The 19,773-nt window shown below is 41.8% G+C and overlaps 1 protein-coding gene across 10 annotated transcripts in view; it reads left to right on the top strand.

The window, feature by feature from the left end:
• The window catches only part of LOC102454172 (contactin-4), a 749,532-nt gene that overhangs the window by 525,584 nt on the left and 204,175 nt on the right, over nt 1-19,773 (top strand). For all 10 annotated transcript variants that reach the window (XM_075938683.2, XM_075938684.2, XM_075938682.2 and 7 more), the window contains one exon: nt 9,730-9,825. In XM_075938683.2, coding sequence (XP_075794798.2) covers nt 9,730-9,825 — 96 coding nt within the window. The remainder of the gene's footprint in view (nt 1-9,729; nt 9,826-19,773) is intronic.

Below are 19,773 nucleotides of genomic sequence, written 5' to 3'. Positions count from 1 at the left end.
AGGAGAGCTTCCACTCTGAGGAGCCCGCAGAGCCACCCCAGTCCTCCCCATCGGGGGCTTGTACCCCATTCCTCCCTCACCTCCTTCCACTTACCCCCCCCCCCTTCCTGATGTACAAAATAAAGGACACGTGTGTTCAAAAATAGAAACTCTCTTTATTGAAAAAAACTCGGGGAGACTGGGAAAAGGAGGTGGGAGAAGGGAAGAGAGAGGGTGGGAGAGGGGAGGGCAACTAAAATGATCAGGGGTTTGGAACAGGTCCCATATGAAGAAAGGCTAAAGAGACTGGGACTTCTCAGCTTATAAAAGAGGAGAGTGAGGGGGGATATGATAGAGGTCTATAAAAGCACAAGTGGTGTGGAGAGGGTGCATAAAGAAAAGTTCTTCATTAGTTCCCATAATAAAAGGACTAGAGGACACCAAATGAAATGAATGGGTAGCAGGCTTCAAACTAATAACAGAAAGTTCTTCTTCACAAAGCAAATAGTCAACCTGTGGCCTCCTTGCTGCAGGAGGCTGTGAAGGCTAGAACTATAATAGAGTTTAAAGAGAAGTTAGATAAAGTCATGGAGGCTGGGTTAATGGAGTGGTATTAGCCAGGGGATAGAAATGGTGTCCCTGGCCTCTGTTTTGGAAGGCGGGAGATGGATGGCACAAGACAAATGGCTTGGTCATCGTACTCGGTCCATCCCCTCCGGGGTAGCTGGTGTTGGCCGCTGTCGTCAGACAGGCTACTGGGCTAGATGGACCTTTGGTCTGACCCAGTATGGCCGTTCTAAGCTCAGGGTCGGGGGTCTCACTGGACCACCTTGATTTTCATGCAAACCTGCTCCTCGGTGGCCAGGCTGGCAGCTATCCTGCCCTAGACGGCCACTTTCCTGTGCCTAGTGTGGAGGTCATGGATGAGGTCCACGATCTCCGCACTAGACCAGGTGGGCGCCCGCCTCTTGCAGCCCCGGGCCGGCACCTGGGAGCTGCCAACCTGGTCCCGGGAAGAGGCGGAGGGCTGGGTGGCAGCGGGTGGCTGGTTCGTGCCGTGCCAGGTGCGGGGTCTGCTGGCTGGGTGCTGCCAGGCTTGCACCTGGCACGGGCACCGTAGCCAGACCGTGCCCCTTTAAGGGCTCCGGGGCCGGGAGGGGGCAGAAGAGTTTCTCTGGTGGTGCCCAGAGTGGCCACCAGGGAAAGCTGGGGAGGGCTAGCCTCCCACTAGTTTGAATTAAGTGGCTACACAGCCCTTAATTCGAACTACTTAATTCGAACTAGGCGTTAGTCCTTGTAGAATGAGGTTTACCTAGTTTGAATTAAGCGCTCCGCTAGTTCGAATTAAGTTTGAACTAGCGGTTTGTATGTGTAGTGCCTCTCAAAGTTAATTCAAACTAACGTGCAGACATACCCATAGAGACTGACAATAGTGTGGCAAGGTTAGTCTCACTTCTGGATTCCAGATTCCTCTTCAGTCCATAATCTCACACATGGGGCCCACTTGCCTTTACTGGGGTTTGGGCTTCTGTCCCTTGGCTAAAAAGGGTTCTGGGCCAAGTGCCCCCGGTCAGCCAGGGTGGAGTAAACAGTCCTCCCCAGCTACCGGTTGAACTCTCAGGCTAAGTGGGGGAAAGGGAGCAGAAACACTCCTTATTGGAGCTCCTCATCCCCCTTGCTGTCTCTGGGGATGCTGATGTTCTCCTCAGTTTCTCTGATTCTCTCCTTATCTGTTATATTCTGTCTCACTCCAACTTTCTCATCCTTCCTCTAGTAGGGAAGGCTTTTTTAAAAAAATTAAAAGAACACCCCATCGCAACCTCAAGTGAGATCAGCTGACCTTAAATGATTTATAACAGCCCAGTCTCATCTGTTCCCACTCCACCTGTGATAACTCCCAGGTCATCTGATCCTGACTGCCCTGAAGTCACCCTCTCCTAATTAGCAGGATGATTTCTGCTTTTTAGAGCTGTCTCTCTCTCTAATCTAGTCCTCCAATCTCCCTTGTCACAATAGTATAATTCGCTCATCTGAGGAAGTGGGTTTTGCCGATGAAAGTACATGATACTTTATTTATATATATATATAATTTGTTATTCTCTAATGTGCTACAAGACTACTCATTGTTTTTAAAGTTAACAAACTAACACTGCTACCTCTCTGAAACTTTTAAACAATAAAGAATAGAATTATTGCATGTGCAAATGAACACCATATGTTGAAGAGTCTACATGGCTTTTGTTAAGGGAAATCATATCTCACCAATGTTTAGATTTCTTAAAATGTATCAAGAAGTATGTGGATAAGGGTGATCCAATTGATATATAGTATCCTTTGATATTCATAAATGACCTGGGAAAGGGGGAAAACACAATCCCAATTATACATACAAAATGATGGGGGTCTAACTTGCTTGTTACAACTCAAGAAGGAGATCTTAGAATCATTGTGGACAGCTCTCTGAAAACATCCATTCAATGTGAAGCAGTGATTAAAAAAAACCCGATCAGAATATTAGGAACCATTAGAAAGGGGGCATAAAATAAGAGAAAATGTCACTATATAAGTCCATGATATGTCCACACCTTTAACATTTTATGCAGTTCTATTTTTTTTAAAAAGGTACATTAGAATTAGAAATGGTACAGAGAGGAGCAATAAAATGATTAGGGGTATGGAACAGCTTCCTTATGAAAAAGAGATTTAAAAGATTGGCCCTATTCAACTCTGAAAAGAGACAACAAAGGAGGCATCTGAATGAGGTCTATAAAATCATGAATCATGTGGAGAAAGTTCATAGGTTAATTTAAATGTTATTTACCCCCTTTACGTAACATTAGAACCAGTGGTCCCCAGATGAAATTAATAGACACAAGGTGTAAAACAAACATATGGAAGTACTTCAGAGGATGCACTATCCACCTGTGGAATTCATTGCCAAGGGATTGTTAAGGGCAAAAGAATAATGGAGAACTAGATAAGTTCATGGAGGATAGATCCATAAATGGTTATTAGCCAAGAGGGTCAGGAACGCAACCCTCTACTTTAGTGTTCCTAAACCTCTGACTGCCATTAGCTGGGACTGGATGACAAGGGATGGAGCTCTTGAAAAAAAATTGCTCAGTTATGTTTATTCTCTTTGAAGCATCAGGCACTGGCTACTGTTGGAATACATCATATTCAGTTAGAATGACCATTGGTCTGACCCAGTATGCCCATTCTTATATTCTTATATATTGCTGCAAAGCCGTCGCGACTCCATAGTTAAACAAGAGTTCTGTTTTGCAGAGGACTTCATCCTCTGTTTCTGTATGAAAACCACAGCACAACTGCCTCAAATTTTCAGCACGTAATCTCAGAGTGAAGCTTGAATTTATGAAGGAGTTTCAAATAAATCTGTTAATTACTTTTCAAGTTCTAATTAAAAATTGGCTAAAAAAAGTTCATGTTCTGAATCTCATGACTTTTAAGGGCTCTTCTAGCTTACAAAGCGCAAACTGTAGAAAGTCAGACTGAAGCAAGAGCTCTTTTACTAATGTAATTATTTTTAATTAACTAAAAGAAAATCTTCCTTATGTTGTCTAAAATCTATGAATTTGTGGGCAAGTCAGACTATAGTGAGAATGTGCCAGGTTAGGAGTGATAGCCATGGGGGGAGATACACATAGCTGCACCATTTGCGCTGTAATTCACAGTAATCTGAAATTGTAAAGGGTTATTTTCACTTCTTCTCTGGTACCATCCCATTGATCTTGATGATAAAATGTATAGAGCACAGTTTCTCATGTACTTCTTCATGCAGGGGTGGAGAGTCACTACAAAGTTGTGCTGCCTCTGATCGAGGATAGCATAAATCAAAGAAATAAAATGTAAGAGTGACACTTATGCAATAAAGCTGCATCAGGAGCACTTTTCAGCAAGTGCATTAAACTTTTGTATGACAAGTGGTCTTGCTTCCATGTATTGATTGTTCAATTGTGCAGAATTTAATTCTGAAATGGAACATTTTGTACCTATTTGAATACGAGTTTCTAGGCAACATTCTCCTGACCCACTTTGCACAGCATCCAAGAGTACAACAGAATTTCTTTAATCGGCACTTCATTAATACTGACACACACACACTGACTCAAACACACATATATATTTATAAACAAGCCCCCAAAAGCTATACATTGCCCTCACTTCTCACAAATGTTATACTAGTAAGCAGAATTCCCTGTAGGCTGAGCATTTGGGTGGCCACTCAGGAGAGATTCAAATGCTACCCAGCTGATTAGCAGAGTGCCCACAGCACCCAAAATCGTCAGCACATGTTTGTGTGGGTGGTGCACATCTGTGCATGCTTCTGTGCATAACACAAAATTTATTCTGCATGCAGATGGCAAAAATTAGAGGGAACATTGCTAGGAAGATACTGTTTGCCATAGTAAATTAATTTTTACTCTATGGAGATGCATAAATAAAATAAAACTCTGCTCTTCAAAATAAAGGAATTAAATGTGTGAATAACTGTTCACAAGCAGACCCTTCTTTACAATATAAGGCCGAGCACACCTCGAGTCCTGCAAATGCCCATGCATTCATTTACAAAATTCAGTCATTTGCAATGTGAGCATGAGTGATAAATGATTGTCTGTATTCATAACCCGAAAATTACCAGGAAATGCGCTGTGACCATTACTCTATTATCTCGCTAAACTCACTCATGTGCAGACATTTTTCATAGTTATAACCATTTTCTTGTCATAAATAGATTACTGGTTTTTCTGCCAACACACTGGTGTCCTCCAAGTGATTTTCTCACAGCCACAAAGACCAGCTCTGGGTTTAAATTTACCATGATGTTGTGTACTTTCTCCCATGCTGACAGAATAGAGTTACTGGTGACATGACAAATGACCTAAATACTTTTTTTAAAATCACCCTTAATAGCAAAATCCCCAAGAGCAGTAAATCAGAATATTTATTTTAAAAAATTCTCCCATTGCCCAGTTGAGCTGCGTGTCAGCTCGTAGCATGCCCTGCCGTCCCCCGCCTCCAGCCCAGCTGAGCCACATACTGGCTTCTGGCCCCACCTCACAGCCCAAATGAGCCATGAGCTGGCTTCCAGGCCCTACTCTCCTGCAGTGTGCCAGCACTCTCTGATCCTGGAATATCTATGGTCATGCCAGACCAGAAAATCCTGGATTTTAGATGTGCAGCCTATAGATATATGTATTTAAAATGTCCATCTATCTCCCTCGGTTTTTCATTAATACCAATAGTGATCATAATTTTTTTCTCCAGATGGTTTCAGGTGTGCAGTTTTAACTTGGAATTTCCCAGATGACGATACTAAATGGTATTAATAGTGGCTGTGGTAGTGTCATTATTATTTGCTAAATGCACGTTCATGTATACACACGCGCACACACTGGTTTTGCTTATTAAAGGCTTGATTATGCAACTCGTAATCATGTTGGTGACCATTACTCATGCAAATAGTTTACTGGCCTCAGTGGGACTATTTCAGTGATGATGTTCAAAACAATATGAGTAAGAGTTTAAGAACCCCTACCTGTACAATACTGGTAACTTCAGAAGTTGAAGCCTGTGGAAAAAAATACTGATATTGGCTTAAAAAATCATGCAATTTTTTTAATGTTTTTTATTTTAAAATTTGGCTTCTTATTTCTGATCCTCTGGTACGCCCTTGCTTCAGGTTTTCAAGCTTTTTTTCCACAATCCCAAAGGCTGGAAACTGTCTTTAACATAAAAATGAGATCATCATGTCATGACTTCATTCATGAAGTGGACAGTAATCAAGTCGTGCATAATTTGTGATAAAATAACCAAAATTAAAATTTAAATGATACATTTTAATAGCTCTAGAATCCCATATTTTTGTTTGTGAATGCAATGTGAAAAACAGTTCCCTGCATTTATTTGCTGATTTTTCACTAATCATCTTCATCTAACATCATTGTTAAAACTTTACTTGTTGACTTGAAGAGAAGTGATGTTGGTGAAGTTTTATACCTGAACAAAGATGTCTCTGTGGATGAATGGAATCACAACTGAACTACCTGAAAAGAATCTCCTGAGTCATCTAGTCCAATTGTTCTCTGTCTTTCCAGATGACTGTACCCTTTTCAGGAATCTGGTTTATTCTACATACCCCAAAATTCACCTCACTTAAAAACTGCTTACAAATAATATTAAATAAATCCATTGGAATACAAATATTGTACTTACATTATATAGAGCAGTGGTCACCAATCAGTGGCTCAGGATCTATTGTAGATCTTGGAGCCTGTGAAAGGTGATCCTGACTGGTTTAGCCAAGAGGCTATCAAGGACCAGCACTTCAGCTGCCCATCCCCCTATTGCTGTGCACCTCCTGCCCTTTGCCTTGGAGCTGGCCACCTCCAGGAGCCTCCTGCTTGCTGTTCAGGGAAGAGAAGAGAGTGCAGGGGGTGCTGATCTCTGGGTGCCCCTTCTCCTACCCTGTATTCTAGCTTCACAGAATGGAAGAAGGGGCACAACTGGGCTTGGGATAAAGGGAGTTTGTTGACTGCTTTTGAGAGTGGTACAGGATCAGGGCAGAGGTGAGCCTGCCTTAGCCCTGCTGCACCACCACCCAGAAGCCACCAGAGGTAAGGGGCACAAAAGAGGCAGGACAAGGGTATTTGGATTTGAGGTAGATCCTGGATTGCACTTAAATTAAAAAAGTGATCTCATGCTTAAAAAGGTTAGAGATCTCTGATATAGAGCAATATAAACAAGTCTTTGGCAGTATTCCCTGTAGGCCAAGTGCTTGGGAAGCCACTGGGGAGAAGTGAAAATGCTGCTCAGCTGATTAGCAGAGTACCCAACGCTGAAAGCAGTCAGCAACATGTGTTTCTACTGGTGGTGTACATCCACATATGCGTTGGTGCACATCACAACATTTAGTCTGCACACAGATAGAAAAAAATTAGAGGGAACATTGGTCATTGGCTGTATGAAGCTTTAGTTTGCACTAGTTTCAGTTGTGCTTTTCATGGAGCTTGTTTTAAAAGTAGGCAAATAGCTAGATGACTAGTTGTACCCCTGGAAGATCTCTGCATACTCCCCAGGCATATGTGTGCTCTGACTGAGAACCTCTGATCTACTCAGTCCCTCTGCTTTGGGAAACTTTTATTGCAGCCCTTACTCATACGCCTAGCCCAATGATCGGTGACTACTTCACATGGTTAAAAGCTGCAGTTCAAGCCCCTGAGGCAGAATTGCCCTACGACAAATTCTTGAGTCTGTTTTGAAAGTCACTGATGTTATTATTTCAGCAAACCTCCCTTGGCAGATTATTCCACTGTCACACCAGCTCTAGTGTAAAATATCCTATTTAATTTATTCTCCCCCAGCCCCTATTATGGTTTCAGGCCATTAGTCCTTATGTTACCATGTTCAGTGGGAATGAAATTCAATCATACATTCCTTGAACAATCATAAATCCCTTTGAGTCAGTGGGAGTTTTGGGGGAAGAGAAGGAATGTGGGAATGCATCTTTAAAGGCATTACTTTCTCTTTTTTGTATTCTTAATTCTGAAAGTGTATTTTTCCCTGCTTAAAAAGACATCACCATTGCTTTTCTCTAGGCTACAACCAAAGCAATAGGGTGTGAAGGCAAGGGAATTCTCTCTACCCACTACTGTCTGTTACTTAATACTCAACATTCAGTAATTTCCCAGTCAAGAAATATCACTCTATTTTTTTCTTCCTTATTTATGCATGGCTGTGTGTTCCCTATTGTTGTTGCTACATATGTTCACAATCTTTAATGAAGGTCTGTCAGTATGGACTTCTATCTCCATTTGGAGTCCTGTTGCAGTGACCAATGCCAGCTGATACAATGCAGAATTAGCACCCAATTTATTATGACACATTATTTAATTTGGATTGAAGCTTTGAGATCTTTGTGTTGCTTTCATTTTCCCCAGGGGTCTGGTCATGGAAAGGGCTTAACCAGTTGCTAAGAGTCCTCATTTTATTTATCAGCACCTTAATCTGCTGACTCCAAAAGGAGCTGAGCCATGTTAATGTTTTGGACTGTTATAATTATCACAACTCATTCACAGCAGCATGTGCATTTCCTTAATCTTCCTTCATGAGACATCCATGCTCTGAATACTGTGCAATATTCTTCATTTAAAAATACAAATAGAAAAAAACTTATATAATACGAGGATTTTTTTAAAATAAATGTATAGCATAGGGGCACTGCGGAACTTTGCTAAAATGCATTTGAACCTTGTAAGTAACTGATGTCCATTGTCTGCATACTGATCACTCTTTTTTGTTTAGATTGTGAGATCCTTTGGGCAGAGACTGATTTTTGTGTTCACAATTTGCACAGCACTTAGCTCAATGGAATTTTTAGGAGCTCTCCTAAGACTAATTATGATTTTATTATTATTATTATTTATTATTAATTAATCCCCTGCCTCATCCCCAAATAGACTTTCAGTTTTTGTGTGTTCAATGTGACAGAGATCGGGGAGAGCACTCAGGCCGTGAAGCAAGAGAGAATGAGGCCCCTGTCTTGCAAAAAGTTTGACATTGTGTAGCCCTAATCATCAGAATAAAACTATGTGAGTGTGTAAGTGTTTTGCAGGTTTGGAATCTAAGACATTACTGTGAGATTAATAACTGAATAGCACCATGGTTAAAATGAAAAATTGAGGCTTCTTAATAGCCAAGAGCATGATCTAAAAACCTGTGTTACATCTACAGTCGCATTAAGATCAAAGGGGAATAAAATTTAAGTCTAACTTTTTGCACTTTCTATCGGCATAATGACATTCCTGCTGTTCATTTATCCACAATGTTTTTTTCTGTGGTTTTCTGCTGTGCCAAACAGCAATTTGGGGGTTGGCAAACAATGGCTCAGCTGCACTGAAAGACAAAAACAAAATGGAAATTTGAAAGCAAGCCACTCTGCAAGATAAAAAGGCCATTGGGGTGACTCAATATGCTAGAGCTCTTGCACAGAATTCCTGTGGCCGCTGATGCTGCTGATCAATACTTGGTGCTGCTAGTTGGGTCACAAATTGTAACCTCAACAATTAATAGTAACTTTCTCAAGCTCACTGTGCAAGACACGGGGGGCGGGGGGGAGCACGTTCTCACTGTGCCTAATACCTCAGGGAAAGGACGGGAGAGAAATGGAGTGAGGAATTTAGTGCAATAAAGCTTTGTGCAGCTAGCATATGTTGGTGGATCAATGTCAGTATTAGCAGGGTGCTTCACTATGGGGAATCTTCTGAATTGCAGATTTGTGTCCAAATATGGGTTGCCTGGGACATCAATAACAAGACTCACCCAAAAGGGGAAGAATGATCGTCTGTGGGGGAAACAGGCATGGATTATAAAATCAATGAGGGTTCATGGCAATGGTTTCTTTCATAGTGTGTTAGAACATTAACTGCACAAGCATAATACATTGGCACCGTCATTTCTGTGGGTTTCCTCTTCCCTAGGTAAATGTCCACCACTACCAGTCCATAATTACCCAAATATTTATTGAACCTTTTGCTTCCTCCAATGTTTGGCTGCTCTGGATAACAACCTGTCCTGCCTGTGTCATAGGAGCAAACTTCTGCAAGCATCTTTTCCAAATTGGAGTTCATTTTGTATCTCCATCAGAAAATAAAATAAGCAGCTCTCACATATGCAGTCCTTCCAGAAGAGAATACTGATGCCATTTCATGCACTCTTTCTTGCTAACAGACCTTGAAAACTTCAAGACAAGAACAAGAAGTACAGTGTCAGTCCGACAGGGTCAGGGAATGGTTCTGCTGTGTGGACCACCACCGCATTCTGGAGGTAAATCATATTAATAAATCCATTTTCAGTATTCAGTGACAATTTGCAGGTTTCTCCATCTCTTGCTCTAGTACCTTGTTTCAAAGAGTTCTTAAAGTTTCCATCCAGAGAAGAAGCAGGTGATAGTTTTGGATTGAGAGAATGATCCTTGCTGGACATACAGATGCTTTGGTAAATCTTCATACAACTTGGTTTGATAAACCCAGACAAAGAACTAAATTACGTCATTTAAATGCATGCACGTAGAAGACGAAATTAGTGCAGAGTATGCCAAAGTGGAGCAGATGCACCTCATTACATGGAGTTCATGGAAGCCTGTCTATTTATGCTTTGCATGTTTGATCTTTCGCAAGTTTTCAGCTGGCAGGGAAGATCAGGAAAGAGGATGTCTTACATGTTGAGCCTTTTTCCATTGCAATATTATTTCGTTCACAATGGTAAATTTCACCCTCAGGGCAGAGAACTTATATCCTGTACACCAAGCTTAGCCCTGAGGTACACATCAACTATGAAAACTATAACAATTACTTTACTACACTGTTGCTTTAAAGTGGTATGGTAAAAAAATAGAAAATGTAAAGCAATTGTTTTCAATTAAAATGGTATAAAGATTTCTCATTTAACCTATGTAGATATGTGATGAGTCGTGCCAAAACTAGCTTGGTTGGCTGGGTGTTTTAAATGTGTATTTTCTATGCTGCGATTCTCACAAATCAGGCATTGGAAAGATAATTAGTTAGCTGTCTATTATATCGATTGATTGATATTGGACTTGATTGCAAGCAGTGCATTGTGTGCCCAACAGTCAATGAAGTGTATTATACAACTTCTGTGTATTGGCACTAATCACTGTCATCAACAACCATTTTGGCTGGATATACAGCCAAATGATGTTTACAGTAATCCACATATAATTTTCAGGTAATTTCTCTCTCTCTTCCCCCCCCCCCCTTTTTTTTAATTGTAATCATGTTTGTACTTACTGAACCCATTTGATTTTGACCAGCTGTCAGGAATTTTGTCGGGTCTGACAGACTTCTTTGGCCCCTGGGCTTCACAGGCCTCAACTAGACTGCTACTCGAAACAAACAGAATTTTAAAAGAATGGTTTGGAAGGCCTATGGGTCTGATATAATGAACTGAAGGATATGCTACTGCTTGCAAATCAAGAGAGCTTTTAATTCTGAATATCATCTGTAAGTTTTGACCAATCTTCTTGAATCAGGAAACCCCATTCACCCCCTATTGAGCATAGTAGTTATGACACCAATGACATTGTTCTGCATTTTAAGTTCGGAAGATTTTCTTCACCAAGTTGCATTCATTACCATCACTGTATAGGGAAAGGGGAATGCCACAATGAGGATATCCTTTTGCTGATGGGTTGTTGTTGTTTTTAAGGTTTTCCTTCAGTTTAGAATATTGTTATCAGACTTACAACTTCTGGAATTTCTGTGGAAATATCCATTACAAGGACATGGTTGTTTCATTTGCAATATAAAGCACTTTGTTCCTACTTAAAGGTTAAATTTGGGACCTACCTACACCTAGATTGTGCCCTAATGGGGCATCTGCATTTATTAACTGCAAAAAAATCTAGCATATAATAGAATGGCTGAATCCCATCAACTCATGTAATCATAGAATCACAGAACTGGATGGAACCTCGAGGGGTCATCAAGTCTAGTCCCCTGCCCTCACAGCAGGACCGAGCACCATCTAATCTACCAGCGTAAGGTTTTATACATATCCCAGTGCATGTCAGATTACCCAGTTTTTCCAGTAGAGGTGAGGGGGCCAGCAAAGATCCAATTAAGCTTGCAATTTTAAGGCAGAGGGACTGGCACTGGAGGGTGCTGCGAGGAAAAAGACCCAGAGGTTGTAGTGGCTGACATGTGAAAAGTCAGAAGTGTGAGAAGTTGAAGAGTCAGGTAGGCATTTGTCCGTAAAACATGCTCTGAGCTGAATCCTGTTACCCGTCATGCCCAGATACTCAAAGCCTCCATCACCTGCCATGCACTACCAACTGCTTCAGTTTTTTCTCTCTCCCTCTCCCACCACAGATTTAAAGAGGTTTGTCTCCTTCCCTGTGACAAGTTTCCTGACTTGATTTCCCCAGTGTCAGGCTGCATATTTCCTACCCCTGTGATCAGTCCCCTTTACTTTGAATTTAGTTCTTGACAATGTGACATAATCATTTTACTCCTTTTTTATTGTTGTTGCCTCCCAGGTGCTCAGAAGTCTGTTCATCTTGTGTTCATACCGCAGTCTTGGGAGGAGTTTTTTGTTTTCTTTATTTTGATGAGGGTTAAGGGGGTCTTTCCCTTCTGGACTGTTTTAGTGTTATGATTATGTTTATTACCGTACTGAAACCAAAGATGTGCTGAACTTTGCAGGAGGCTGATACTTGATCTGCATTCAAATCTCTGTTTTTGAATAGAGGAATGGGATTTAAACATATCTCCTGAGATACTAATAATGATAACATGTCTATTATAATCATACCAGTAATGCTGAACCTGTTGCTTTGCAAAAATGCTAAACCAACATTACTCTAATGCTTAAAATTGTCTTCTTAAAGATACAGGCTTCAGATAGTTTCAAGCTGTATGTGTGTAAGTGTGTCTAACCTTTCATTTATAATAAGTTCACCATCAGAGTTTAGGCATTTCTCACCAAAAATAAGAAAAAGCCTATTACTGTCTAAAGGCACCATATTTCCTCATCACACCCTAGTTTTTCTTCTCCCTCCTCTATTTCTACCTTACTTTGTGAGCTGTCTGCAGTTAGTTTCTGTGGCTGTATATTGGTTACCTTGGAAACTGCTGTAGTCTGGAATATGAAAATGCTACTGGACTGAGTGTCAGAATGGTGGCCTGTGTTTCAAGTGATGCATGAGTGCATGTAAAACCAGGACAATTTTATTATAATTTGTAACATAAAATATTGTTACACTCTTGTGCCAAATCCATCCTTGGTAACTATGTTGGTGAATTTGGCCCTCTGTTTGTTGCAGGCTATCAGTGCCAGTTAAACCAAAATGTACACGCCTAGAATCAGTGATACTTTTCCTGCATACTTCTAAAACACATGTTCCCACAAAACCAGCTCTAACCATATTAGGCTCTCTCCTAACATCATCAGCCCTCACAACTTATCACCCATCCCTACCCTGACGCTGTCATCACCAAGTAAAGGAGCTGCCATTTCTCAGTTGGGGCAGGAAATGGGGAAACTTCTAAACAACAAATAAGACATAAATCATGTTATCTAGAATGACTCTCTCTCACACCCAAGAATTAATTTAGCTGCCTTAGAAACAAACCATCCTCCTCCTATCCTAACCTTGATGAGCCCCGCCTCACCCTTATAGAGGAGTGATATATATATAACAAAAACTCTTCTGCCATGAAAATTAAATGTGTAGCTTAATTTAGTGCAAGCAGTGAGAAGGCCAGGGGAATTCCAGATTCTGTGCTGAGTTGTTTTTTTGATTTGGTTTGGGGTTTTTTTGCTGTGAGGAATTTTTTGCTATTTTGCAAATAAAATGGCTGAAATGCAGATTGAACTATGTGTAAGTGACTCAGAAAGACCTTTTGAATGTAAATGTATTCGGTGATGACAGTAATGCTCTAAAGAGGTGAGAAAGCTATTTCCCATTACTCTGGTATGAATATATACAGCATGTAAGGAGAGGCATGTCATGGTGACTGTGAGATAAGCACATTGACTTCTAGAGCCCAGCAAGGCAGAAGACGGAGAATATTATTACTAGATCCAGAGTTAGTGTAAATTGGCCCAACTCCAGTATAGTCAGTAGGGCTGTGCCAGTCTACAGAAGCTGAGGTTCTAAACCATTTTCAATGAGAAGACATTTTATGAAAGGTGAAGTAATGCCAGCCTATTGTGACCTAGATCCTGATAATCTCACTTGCTCTGCATGTTTGTTTTTTAAACAGGACCTAATTTGTATGTAATATAATTCACCCTGCTCAGCAGGGAATAATCTGAAGAAATGGTGGAATTTTTAGTCTCCAGAGCTAAGGTGGTTATTTCCCAATTGTGTAGATTACATTTCAGTTAACCAACTAGCTTGCTCACAATATTCATTAGAAACCATTTGCTAATGATTACTGAACACTAACTGCAGATACTTCCCTTTCCCACTGTGAGATGGGCATGCAAATATCTGGTGTTTCTGGCAGGCACTCTTTCTAGGGAAATTCTAGGGCATGTTTACACTGCATTCCTCTTTCGAGAGAGGAATGCAAATGCAGACAAGCGAAATTGCAAATGAAGCGAGGATTTGAATATCCCATGCTTCATTTGCATAATTGCGTCCGGATGCTATTTCGAAATACCCTATTTCAAGATAAAAAATGTCGTGTAGATGCGGTTATTTTGAAAGAAACCCCTTCTTTCGAAATAACCCTTACTCCTTAAAAAATGAGTTTTGACGGTTCATTGCAATTTCGCTGTCTGCATTTGCATTCCTCTCTCGAAAGAGGGATGCAGTGTAGACTTATCCCTAGTGTTTTGTTAGTGGAAAACTATAACAGCTTCCATCCCATGGGTATCCTAAAGTAATTTTTACAGACTAAAACTGTCGCGGTCACTTCGTCCAACGCTGTTGTTCTGCCATCTCTGGAATGTAACGCAGCAACTGTTAAATGCTTTCCTACAGTAATACACAGCCGTTTTAGGCTAGACATGAAGAATACTGTATGTAATTGAAAATACAAGAGCAATTTAGATAGAGAAAATACAATTATCTGATTTAGAATTTGATTAGGACATTGTGCTGAATGCCATCTCCTGGCAGATAGTGCCAAGGGACCTTAAATTACTTACTGAGGACTAGGGATGGCCAGAAAAACAAGAAATCTGTTTCAGGAAAAATCTAAGGTGTCAACATTTGTTTTTCTTCCACATCTAGATCTAGACATTTTGAATTTTTTCTCACAAAGCCCACAAGAGAGACAGACACCACCCTCTTCTCCCCCAGCATAGGTAATGATGCAGTAGGGTAGGCATTCATGTGTGAAGAGGGAGACCCAGGTTCAAGTGCTTATTCTGCCTGATTCAGAATAGGCAGTTGCACCTGGGCTTCCTAGGTCTCAGATGAGTGCCTTAATCACTGGCCTATTACCTATTCTGAGGTGAGTCTCTCTCTTTGACAAATTGACATTTTATGACCAAAACAAAATTATTTCCAAAAAATCCCAACTACCTCTAGCTAGGACAGTGGTTTTACATATACAGTACATATATTTAAAAAGAGCATAGTGCCCTTAATACTGTGACACACATGGACAAGCACCATCTAGAGACTCATCTCCACTAGCACATTCTCAACTATTCCTTGGAGAAAACTCAAGGTACACAGTGGCTCAACCCAGTCCTCCTTGGCACCTCAGACAGGGTGAAAGCAGTAGGTTTATGGCAGCAGGATAATTTTTCTGCTTTGTTTTATCATTAAGAAAAACTAATAACGGTTCATCGCATTTTTTAAAATGTCAAATGTTTCTACTTTTTTGCTTCCCCTCTCCTCCCTCATTCCTCGCAATTATAGTTTGCTCTATGTATGTAAACAGAAGGTTGGTCTTAGGGACATATCTGTTGGATTTCATGTGCTAGTTGAGCTTTGAGCCATTTACTATCATACAGATACTAAAAGAATCAGCTTTCTTCTATTAAAATACTAGCAGTAATTTATCCTAATATGAGGCAAATGATTAACAAGTAATTTCAGCATCTTAAAGTGGACCAAATACAGTTTATACAGAAATATTTGGCCATTCCAATGTAAGATACAGCATAACGATTCTTATTTCAAAATGAGCTGGAAATACCCTCTGTGAACCTAGTCCTTTTTTCTCCAGCAGAAAAAAAGAAATGTGTATTTCTGAGGATACGTTTTCGGCAGGGAGTCAGCATTTAGTCAGATCAGTGCATCAGAGTGTTCCATTGTGTTAAACAGTATAATGATGCGACATGCTGAAATGCTAAAATGCTGGTAGAGCACTGGAAATTTGGAAATAGACACCTATTTGGAGCTGAGGAATAAAGGCAGGAATGGACAGAAATCAAACATTTGCCATTGTCAGATGCTCAGCCCTGGAAACATTACATAGATGTGCACAGAAGATTGGCTTGTCCTGTTTACAGGACTCTGTCTTTTAGAAGTTCACTTTTTTCTCTTTCCCCATTTGTTCACTCATTCCTATTAAGCAAATATAAAATAGGGAAGAAAAAAACTACGAATAATAAAAAACTGCCCACGTTATCGTCTTTGTTCCTTAGCCAATTTATCCTATCACATGCATAGATTTCTTCCCAGTATTTCTCAGTTCTCTCATCATTAAAAAGTCGATTTCTAATAATTCCTCCATTCATACCACCACATCTAGAGCCACTGGGAGGTGCTGACAAAGTCCTTTATCAAGATGGACCTTAATAATGGCAGTGCAGTCAGTAACTTTCATTCAGTGGAGGGGAATCAGAGTGATGGATATGTCTGAGATCAAGGCTACTCAACTTTGGAAGCCCCGGGGGCCACAATGATACTCACAGCACATGCCGAGTGCTGCAATTTAAGTGCGGTTGCACATATATGCAAATAGCTTCTTTGATACTGATGGGCATGAATACAAAGATTAAGTCAAGACTACACAACACACAGGGCCCATTTAAGTCAGATCTGCTGATATTAATAAAATGCAATATGTACCCGATTTCTACCCATATGACAGCACTTTTAATGACCAATAACAGGAATTTAACTACTAAAATGCTTATCAACAGAAGACCATTATATTGACTACTTTTTTGTTTTGGCTTCACAATTTTAACAAATCAAACAAAAAACGCCAAAACAATATTTACTGAAATATAAGTACAATCAATGTGACGTTAAAGGCACCGAGCGGAGAAGTGTCATGGCTAGAAAAGGAACTCAGGAATCCTGCTTCCCAGAATCCCTTCCTTTCCCCTGCCCATCCCACCAAGCACCAGCTCCCACAGTCCTCACAGAGCAGAGACTAGAACCCGCAAATCTAACCAACAGACCCACGCCCATCTACAGGAAAGAAGAAGCCAGAAATTTTAACACCCAGTTCCCTGCTCTAACCCAGTGCTCCTGCCCTCCCCCAGAACCAGGCACCCTCCAGCTCTCCTGTTTCAATCCAATGCCCCTCCCTTCCCCCATAGCCAGGTATCCCACAGACCCCCTTGCTCTAACCCAATGCACTCACCCCTCTCCCAGAAGCAGGCACCCTCCAGTCCTCCCGCTCCAACCCAATGCCCATCCCCTCCGCTAGAACCAGGTACTCTCCAGCCCCTGCTCCAAACCACTGCTCCTCCCCTTCCCCAGAGCCAGCCGCCCCCAGCCTCCCTGCTCTACTCAATGCCCTTTACCTCTCTCAGATCCGGGGACATAAATCTAGCAGGGCAGAGGGTAACGCCCTGGGTCTCACCAGTGCCATGCACTATTCCCTCCAGGCGTTGGGGCCTGTGAGCAGAGCGGCAGTGAATGGTCCAGGCGTGCGGCTCCAAACTTTCCACTGAAGGCATGTGCCACTGCCTCCTCCCCAATCCCCTTTGCAGGGCAAAAAATCCCAGACCTTTTTTGCCTTTTAAAAAACCTGTGCGGACGGCGATTTAACATGTAAAAACAAATAATGTCTGAGAAAAACCAGACGTATGGTAACCCTACCCAAGCCACAGCACAGACCTTTCTCACCCTGGCCTCACCACCTGGCTCCACCGCCGTCTCGCTGCCCAGTTCTGCCACTGCCTTGCCACGTGCCTTTTGCTGGCCCGGTAGCTCCTGCACACATGCCGATATGACTTGGCACGGGGAGGCACTGCCACTGTGGCAGATGTGGCAGGCTTGCTTTGCCACCACCTTTTGCTACCACCCCTCCCTCTGCCGGCAGCTCCCATGCACATGCCGATGCAGCTTGTGTCAGTGCCATGCCGCGTGGCTCTGCTCACAGGGAGGCGCTGCTGCTGTGACAGATGTGGCAAGAGTGCTCTGCTGCTGCCTCTTGCCACTAGGTTTGCCAGGTGTCTGGTATTCAACCAGACAGTCCGGTTTTTGGGCTCTCTTTATGGTAAAAAAAAATCAGAAAATACCGGACATGTGCAATGTCCGGTATTTTCTGGTTTTCCGTCTGGGCGCCCGACGGAAGCCTGGCGGGGGGAGTGGCTGGGAGGAGGGGCGCAATCGGCGCTGGGAGCCTCTTGTTGCGTCTGACATAGGAGTGATGCCTTGGGGAGGAGGAGAAGCTCTGTCAGTGCTCCTGAGCGCTTTTCAAGTGCGTTGTGTAGTGGTAGCCGGACTCACTCGTGTTTTGCCAGGACCATGCACGCCCTGGGATCTGCGTGTGCCTGGGTCAGTCCGCTCCCTGCCGGCAGATTCTCTCCCCCACTCCCCCAACCAGCCCTGTTTACCCCACCCCCCTTCCTGGCCTGCCCTGCTCCCCTCCCGGCACTCAAGGAAAGAGCAAGATGAGCAACCAAAGTCACAACTTCAATCATTTTACATTGTAAACACTTCAGACCAAAAACATCACTTTTTTCACAATATTGGACAATATTGGATGCTGATTGCAGTCTCCGTGTGCTACCATAAAATTAACTATAGGTTGAACCTCTTTAGTCCAGACCCCCTATGTCCTGACCGGTGCCGAACAAGAGAATTTGCCAAACCACGTGAGGTCAGTATTGTCTAGCCGCATTGCCAACACTTCCACTGCTTGCTGGGCTCTTAGAACACATTTAGGAGTAACTTAAAGCTAAATTACAATACAGAACAATGAGAGCCAAGACTGGTGGCTGTAAATAAACTTTATGGGACCACAGGAAACTTGGCCACACCCATTATAAGTGGACATCCAGCTAACTAAAGTCATGCTGGACCATGGACGTTGCCAGACTAGAGTACCAGACTAGAGAGGTTCAACCTGTAATAATAAATCCTAGTATCTCCTACAAAGTACTTTAAAAATAATGGCACTTTTAAGGAAAGTAAAAGACCTCAAAAAATTTGGGTGGCTTTCTTGATGAGATAAGTTGTGGATGCTCAGCATTTCTCAGGATTAAGCCTATCAAATAGATAGCAAAAATAATATTTATAGTGCGTTACATTTTTAAAGTTATGTGCTATCAATATCATTTAAAGCTCTATACACTCCATAGGGGATAGGACCCACTTGGAATTATTTCAGGGATTCTTTCCCTTTAAATGGATTCCAGTACAAATCTTCGTATTTAATGTCTTTTCACTAATTCATGTCAAATCAGTGCTAATACACTGGTCTTTATTCTGTGCATTTATGGAAATTGGGACATTTAACTGTCACATTTACTGGATCTATGTTGTTGCTGAGTGCTGTGTTACCTACTATACAAATAGTAATTTAATTTTTGAATACTTGCTAACAATATCTCTGCTATTTCATTATGAGTGTGTAGATTAAATGGTGACATTGAACTGTTTACGTCTGAGCCTATTTCAATGGCATTGTTTTACAGAACACTAACAATCTCTGTTTGTAACTCTTGCAGTCTATAGAATGGAATAACTGCAAGGATACTGGACACACTCATGTAGTAAAACCCACAAGAGTGGGACAGAGGGCCTAAGACAGTTCATGTGATTCTCCATTTGGAGTTTCTGATGTACAATCCTTTTAGGAGCAGTGCACACAGGAAGCAGGGGCAGGTAGCTCCCAAACATTAGTGACCCTTAGGGCTATGAATTCTGTCCCCTGGTTCTCTAACCTGTTCTTGTTTGTGGTGACTCCCTTCCTCCAAGAAGTATAGTGCTGCAAGAATCAGGTTTGGCTGCCCCCTTCCTTTCCTACCCCTCCTTCCCCCCCCCCCCCGTATCTTTGCTATTTTTCTTCTACGTGAGGAGAGGAGAGTGTGGAATCCAAATACATC

The sequence above is a fragment of the Pelodiscus sinensis genome, chromosome 11 (assembly GCF_052426305.1).
Source record: "Pelodiscus sinensis isolate ZL-2025 chromosome 11, ASM5242630v1, whole genome shotgun sequence".
Classification (NCBI taxonomy): domain Eukaryota; kingdom Metazoa; phylum Chordata; order Testudines; family Trionychidae; genus Pelodiscus; species Pelodiscus sinensis.
Note: the sequence above shows the minus strand (reverse complement) of the source record. Positions and strands in the feature narration are given on the sequence as shown.